Source organism: Rutidosis leptorrhynchoides, chromosome 4 (genome assembly GCF_046630445.1).
Source record: "Rutidosis leptorrhynchoides isolate AG116_Rl617_1_P2 chromosome 4, CSIRO_AGI_Rlap_v1, whole genome shotgun sequence".
Classification (NCBI taxonomy): Eukaryota; Viridiplantae; Streptophyta; class Magnoliopsida; order Asterales; family Asteraceae; genus Rutidosis; species Rutidosis leptorrhynchoides.
The window spans coordinates 43,072,657-43,080,896 of record NC_092336.1 but is presented as its reverse complement, the minus strand read 5'-3'; the positions used below and the strand labels follow the sequence as shown (position 1 = coordinate 43,080,896).

Here is an 8,240-nt window from a genome sequence, read left to right as displayed (position 1 = left end):
ATTGCTTGAAGGTTTGAGTTTGAGAAGATTGAAGATCGTTTTTGATTGTTGATTGAAGAGTTTGCCCAAGTCTCAAGTTCAAGTGATGATTTAAAGAATGGCAAGTGCTTTGAGGTAATACTTTGCATTTTGGTCATATTTATTTGAAATGCAAGTTTGGTTTGATCTTTATTGCATTTGAGCTTGAGACTACTAGTTTGGGTATTGATGGTTGAAGTTTAGAGTGCTTGATCCTATATTGCTTGAGGACAAACAATGTTTAAGTGTGGGGGATTTGATATTGCTCAAAATATACATATTTATCTTCGCAATATCTTCCTACTTTCGTGGCATTTCGATACGGTTTGTGATGATTAGTGAGCGGTTTGTGGTATTTAGTTGTTTTGGGACAAAAGTGGTCTAAACGTTCATATTTATGCTAAGGAATTAACTCTTTGACCAAAGTAATGAACCAAGTGAAGTTATGGAGTGAAAATGAAGTTCCAGGGTCAAAAGCGGCGCTCCTAAGGTCAAAAGCAGCGCTCATATGTGCTAAAACGTGTGTTAAAAAGATCAGTGGCCAAAAGCGTCGCTCGAGCACAAAAGCGTTGCTCCTATGTGCCAAAAGCGCCGTTCCTACCCAAAAGCGTCGCTCCTGTCCTCCCAAAAGCGTCGCTCCTGTTCCAAAAGCACCGCTCCTGGAGCTGATTCAACCAAAAAACTCAGCCGACCTATAAAAGCAAATTTTGGGTTTTTGAGTTAGAGAGTTGGTTCCTTAGGCCATTTTGGAGCCCTAAAAGGGTTCCAATCATAAATCCATCAAGATCAATGCCTAATTTCAGGTTCCAAGTCAAAGATTAGTGAAGCTAGATGCTAGATCTACATCATCCATTCTCCATTTTGTAATTTCTTTTCCATTTTAGCATTTGTTCTTATTTTCTCTACTTGTAATGATGAATGCTTTAGTTTAATTGATTTTGTTCTTATTTATCTTATGATTATAACTTAGATCTTCTTCTCTTTGTCATTTTGGGTTGTAATCTCCACTTTACTTTACTCATTTTGCACTAATTAGTTGTAATCTTAATTTTTCTTCATCTAACTTTGAATTAATTACTTGTAATCACTCAAGATGATGTTTATTGATGTTTTTATGCTTGTTTCTAGTGTAATCTTTGCTATGTTTGGCTAAATCATGTGTGTTTGCTTATCTATGAATCTCTAATGCTAGTGTTTGCCCCAAATCAATTGATTATTGTTGTTTGAATGAATTACATGATCATGTGTTGTTGAGTTAGCTAAAGATCCATTGTTATGAGTTTGTTTTAGGCTTGACTTTGATTACATATGTTGAGTAGCTCTCTTAGTGATTTGAGAAGTGAATCAATGTGTGTTTCAACACCTTAGGTGATCTAGACAACTAGCTTAGGAATTGCAAGTGATTGTGTTCTTGATCTAGGTTGGTTTCCAATTGGCTTTTAGTCAACATAGTAGTGTCGATTATCTTAAGTGATTTTGATAGTTGGGGGGTTTAAGTGATTTTAACCCAAGCTCAATCTCAATGACCAAATCATGCTTAACTCGATCTTAGGATACAATGCTTATGTGAATTCGCGGAGTGTTATTTGATTTGAGGTTTAGTAGTGATGCTAAATGTTTAATAGTTCAACAACAAATGAGGTAGCAAAATAGGCAAAATGGGGCAAGCCAAGCATAGAGAGGATTAGGTAAGTGAACACTTGTTAGTTAATTTGATTTAAGCCTTAATATTTCGTTACTTGTTACTTGCTACTAGTTTACTTGTTAAGTTTAAGTTTGTTCAATTGTGCAAGTTTTAGTTGTTAATCAAAATCAATCAAAACCCCCCAATCAAACAAACCCTAGGACAATTAATAGTTTCAATTATCCGACTTACACCGCTCTCTTAGGACGAACTTGAAACGAATACTTACATTAAAGTAATATAATGACCGGGTTCTAAGTGCTCGTTAGTTGTGTGTGCTTATTTGTAATATTTGAATCTTGTATAAATTTAGAGGGTAAAAGATGTATTGTTACGTACGCATCATCACTCTTTATGTCCACGTACATCGCAGGATGTTTGCTCGGTTTCCGAGATAGTCTCCTTCAAGGTCGCATATATTGTGTGACTTGTCTTCGGTTATCGTGTTATGTGGTATAACATAAGTGTACATGATTCGTCGTACCATATTAATTATACGGTCTTGCAGGGTGTTTTAGTATTGCCCAACGACCTTGAAGTACCCCGAAAGCTCGTTCAATGTCTTTTCTTGCCGCTTCTTGAAATCTTTTAAACGTTAAATTTTTTGGTTTGATTGGACATTGTAACACCCTAGTTATGGGTCTAGATGAAATGGGTATATTATGTTATTTTTATTATTATAATTTAAATATGATATTTAAATTATGAGTAATTCATATGAGGAGTGAAATAATAAATTATGAGTTGATAATTTATTATGTGACTAAATTAATGTGCTTGTGATGATGGTCACAGAAAATATATGTTTTTGTGATTTAGACTTCGTTAGGACTGCCTAATGAATACATTGTGTTTTATATAACGGATAAAATGGCCATTCATAATTGCGATGGTGTGTGAGGCGGTTGTGTACACGTGACTTGGTAGCCACGATTTACATGGTGACTACTTTTATTTCTTTGCTTTTTACTTGATCCATTTTGGTAAACATAGAAATATCACACACACATACATGTACGCATACCATACACAACTTTGATGATATTAGAGCATCGGGTGTGTCAGTGTTAGTTCAGGACTGGACTGACATTGTAAACTGACATTGGTGAAAAAACAAGAGAATCGGGAAGAATGTCAGTTCAGTATCAGTTCAGTGTCTTGAAAAGAGAAAATATTTTATGTTATTATTATTTAATTATTTTTTAAAATTAATTAAATTATTTTAAAAATAATATTAACACAAAATAAACTTCATTAATAATAAAAAAAAGTTACATAATTAAAAATTAAACTACAAAATAAAAATACAATGCATAATAAAGATGTTATTTGTAAGTCGAATAGCCCAAAGATGTTCGACAATGTCACTCTTCCCCCTCGTCCTCCTCCTCCTCTTCCTCCTCCTGAGCTCGAATAGCCCAAACATGTTCGACTAAATCGACTCGTAAACGTTCATGCACCTCCCGATCGTGTAATTCCTTCGTCGTGGCTTTATACTCTTCACATCTATCGTACCAAGTAGTTTGCATGTTCTGAACCAGTTCATACACCCAGTTATTCTTAGAAATGTTTAACCCATTATCTTCAACTATCATGTTATGCATTATGATACATGCATACATAATTCTTTGAATAGCCTTCAACGAATAAGCCCTTACAGGTTGTTGTAGTATATGCCAACGTCCTTGTAAAATACCAAAAGTCCTCTCAACATCCTTTCTTGCCTTAGATTGTTTGCGTGAAAAGTATTTACTCTTGGGATCAGCTGCACTCGAATACGCTTTAACAAACGATGCCCATTGAGGGTAAATCCCATCCGCTAAATAATAACCCCTTTTGTACTCCACACCATTAATAACATAAGGGATGTCTGGGAAATTATCATTAAGCATCGATTCGAACAAAGGACTGGTATTTAAACATTTATGTCATTGTTTGACCCAGCAACCCCAAAATAAGCATGCCATATCCAATTATCATACGAGGCAACGGCTTCAAGCATAATAGTTGGATGACTATGATCTCCTCGCTTAAATTGGCCTTGCCATGCAACCGGACATTTTCCCCAAACCCAATGCATACAATCTATACTACCTAGCATGCCGGGAAAGTCATGCTTTTCCTCATGAACCTTGTATAAACGTTCCATGTCCTCACGAGTAGGCTCGCACATATAATCATTTGAATATAAAACAACAATACATTTCGTAAAATTCTTTAAACTTTCACGAGCTACACGTTCCGACATTTGTAAATACTCGTCTAACGCATCGGGTGTATAACCGTAAGCCAACTGACGAAGTGCCGCTGTTATTTTTAAATGTGTACTAATGCCTAACTCGCCACGGCAATCAGGTCTAACATGAAACCATTCCAAATATTTAGTTAAACGATTTGCAGAAAAATTTAATATACCTTCCATAATTCGGTTGAATACACGTCTCCTCATTCGAAATCGATGTTTGAACTCCACTTCGCTATACTTCGGACGTTCAGCAAAATAGTCTCTTATGAGGTGATCATGTGCTTCATGGTGATCACGTCTGATATAATGCCGTGTTAAATGAACATTAGAACTATCCCCCTCATCACTTTGATCGGCCTCTAACATGAGTGCAAGCATCGTATACTCATTGTCGGAAGATGAATAAGCCATTGTATTTTATAAACTATTTTTTGGATTGTATAAAAAATGAGAGAAGTGAGGTTTGTGTGAGTGTATAGATTGTGATTTGTGTGTGTATATATAGAGGTTTAATATATATGTTATTTAAAGAAAAAAAGGCAATATATCACTTAACGACTATAAATTTGAAACAGGGCCCACTTAAACATCCAAGAAACTGAAGTCTTGGCAACGACGTCGGTACACTCGACGCTGCACCGACGTCAGATGGGTGTGGAAAAACGGTCAGTCAAAAAATTTGGGGGTGGCGACGCCGAGAAGACGCGTACCACACCTCATGCTCTTATGAGTTTGATTCTCTAATTGATTAAGAAGGATGTTGTGGCTACAAGCATATGTTGTTTCTTCCTTTTACAAAATAAACAGAACCAAGCGCAAATCCTTAGCCCTTTATTCTTGTTCCTTTAATACTTTAAAAACTAATTAAACAAGGGTGTCCATGCTATGAATCTACAAGGCGATATCAGGTAAGCATGTGTAATTGTTCTTTGATGAATTTAATATATGATTTATAATATTAAATTGATTTTGGTATTTGGTATGTTTTATGAGTTTTATAATATATGACAACTAATATGAGTAATGATCAAATCTAGCTATATGTTATTTAGATGCTTAAATTGATAGTGGTTATAGTTTAATTATGATATATACATGATTCGGGTATGCTTGATTTGTGTTAAACTGCTTAAATCGTGATTTGGGTATGAAACCCATGTTAGCAGCAGCAGCCGTTCTTCAATATCCACACGAGTGACTTGTCACTAGTGCGGTTGTGAAATGTCCCGTTCATATTGATTATAAACGTTCCATATTAATTGATTTCGTTGCGAGGTTTTGACCTCTATATGAGACATTTTTCAAAGACTGCATTCGATTTTAAAATAAACCATAACCTTTAAAATATTATGACGATTATCAAAAATGATAATCTGAAATATAGCGTTTTCACACGACCATTACATAATGGTTTACAATAATATTACACGTCAATATATGTCTTCGAATGCAGTTTTTAAACAATATAATACAAGCATGCTGACTCCAACTCTTGTCCATAAATTAGAATGCAACAGCGGAAGCTCTTAATAATCACCTGAGAATAAACATGCTTTAAACGTCAACAAAATGTTGGTGAGTTATAGGTTTAGCCTATATATTTATCAAATCGTAATAATAGACCACAAGATTTTCATTTCCATTTCTCAATAACATGCAATCTGCATAAAAATCATTCATATGATGAACACCTGGTAACCGACCTTAACAGGATGCATATAGAATATCCCCATCATTTCGGGACTCACATCGGACATGATAAATCAAAGTACTAAAGCATCCGTAACTCGAATGAGGCTTGTTGGGCCAAATAGATCTATCTTTAGGATTCGCGTCAATTGGTGGTAATTATCATAAACACCAATTCTTAGGCTACCAAGCTAAAAAGGGGCATATTCGGTTCGATAATTCAATATAGAATGTAATTTTGATCACTTGTGTCTATTTTGTAAAACATTTATAAAACTGCATGTATTCTCATCCCAAAAATAATAGATTTTAAAAGTGGGACTATAACTCACTTTCACAGATTTTTACTTCGTCAGAAATTAAGACTTGGCCACGGATCGATTCACGAACCTATAACAAATATATACATATATATCAAAGTATGATCGAAATATATTCACAACATTTTTCATTACGTTTTAATGAATTAAGTTTGTTAAGTTAGCAGTCCAACGTTAGTAATCTACAACTAGTTGTCCACAGTTAGATGTACAGAAATAAATCAATATAAATTATCTCGAATCAATCCACGACTCAGTGTATACAAGTCTCAGGCTAGATCACAACTCAAAGTATATATATTATTTTGGAATCAACCTCAACCCTGTATAGCTAACTCAAGCATTACTGCATATAGAGTGTCTATGGTTGTTCCGAATATATATATATATATATATATATATATATATATATATATATATATATATATATATATATATATATATATATATAGATGGGTCGATATGATATGTCAAAACATTGTATACGTGCCTATAGTATCCCAAGATTACATAATATATGTTAGAATACATGTATAATACAATATAAGTTAGTTAAGTTATGATTTGTATAGATTTGTTACAAATTTCACGTAGCTACAACAAGCACAAATATTCAATTTTGTTTTACCCATAATTTCTTCGTTTTAAATCCGTTTTAAGTGATTCAAGTTGCTATGGTTTCATAATGAACTGAAATTTATGAAACTAAACAGAAAAAGTATAAGTTTATAGTCAGAAATACATGTTACAAGTCAATATTGTAAGAGGTAGTCATTTCAGTCGAAAGAACGACGTCTTGATGACCATTTTGAAAAACATACTTCCACTTTGAGTTTAACCATGATTTTTGGATATAGTTTCATGTTAATAAGAAAAATCATTTTCCCAGAAGAACAACTTTTAAAACAAAGTTTATCATAGTTTTTAATTATCAAACCCAAAACAGCCCCCGGTTTCACTACGACGGCGTATGTCCGGTTTTAAGGTGTTCTTCGTGTTTCCAGGTTTTAAATCATTAAGTTAGCATATCATATAGATATAGAACATGTGTTCTTCATGTTTCTAGGTGTTCTTGGTGACTCACAAGGGCTGCTAAGAGCTGAATTATTATGTGTATATACCAATAGTATATACATCTAGGAGCTGGGTATTGTACGAGTCCGAATACGGGTGCATACGAGTAGAATTGTTGATGAAAATGAATGAGAATGCAATTGTAGGCATTTTTGTTAAGTAGAAGTACTTTGATATGTGTCATGGAGTCTTTCAAAAGTGTACTAATACATCTTAATATACTTCATGTATATACATTTTAACTGAGTCGTTAAATCATCGTTAGTCGTTACATGTAAATGTTGTTTTGAAACCTTTAAGTTAACGATCTCATTTAATGTAGTTAATTCATTATTATTATACTTAAATGAGATGTTAAATTGTTATGTTGACATGATAACATGGTATATAAATATATCTTAACATCATATATATATATATATATATATGTTAAAATAAATTTACAACGATAATCGTTACATATATATATTGTTTCGAAACACTTAAGCTAGTAGTCTTGTTTTACATATGTATTTTGCTGTTAACACCCTTAATGATATATTTAAATATCATTTTATCATGTTAAACATAGTGTAACAATATCTTAATATGATTCATATGTATTTAGTAAGACGTTGTTATAACGATAATCGTTATATATATCGTTTCGAGTTTCTTAATTCAATAATCTCATTTTTAAGTATATCACTCAATGTTAATATACTTAGTGAGATACTTACTTATCATGATCTCATGTTAATCATATATATATATATATATATATATATATATATATATATATATATATATATATATATATATATATATATCTATATATATATATCATCATGTAGTTTTTACAAGTTTTTAACGTTCGTGAATCGCCGGTCAACTTGGGTGGTCAATTGTCTATATGAAACTCATTTCAAATAATCAAGTCTTAAAAAGTTTGATTGCTTAACATGTTGGAAACATTTAATCATGCAAATATAGTTTTCATTTAATATATATAATCATGGAAAAGTTCGGGTCACTACAGTACCTACCCGTTAAATAAATTTCGTCCCGAAATTTTAAGCAGTTGAAGGTGTTGACGCATCTTATGGAAATAAGTGCGGGTATTTCTTCTTCATTTGATCTTCACGTTCCCAGGTGAACTCGGGTCCTCTACGAGCATTCCATCAAACCTTAACAATTGGTATTTTATTTTGCTTAAGTCTCACCTCACGAT

The 8,240-nt window shown here is 33.1% G+C and overlaps 2 protein-coding genes across 2 annotated transcripts; both read right to left on the bottom strand.

The window, feature by feature from the left end:
- Positions 1–3,066: 3,066 nt before the first annotated feature.
- LOC139840590 (uncharacterized) lies at positions 3,067–3,594 on the bottom strand. The gene has a single exon (XM_071830849.1). The coding sequence runs from the start codon at positions 3,592–3,594 to the stop codon at positions 3,067–3,069; it is 528 nt and encodes a 175-aa protein (XP_071686950.1).
- A 23-nt stretch (positions 3,595–3,617) lies between these two features.
- On the bottom strand, positions 3,618–4,358 carry LOC139840589 (uncharacterized). The gene has a single exon (XM_071830848.1). The coding sequence runs from the start codon at positions 4,356–4,358 to the stop codon at positions 3,618–3,620; it is 741 nt and encodes a 246-aa protein (XP_071686949.1).
- Positions 4,359–8,240: the final 3,882 nt, after the last annotated feature.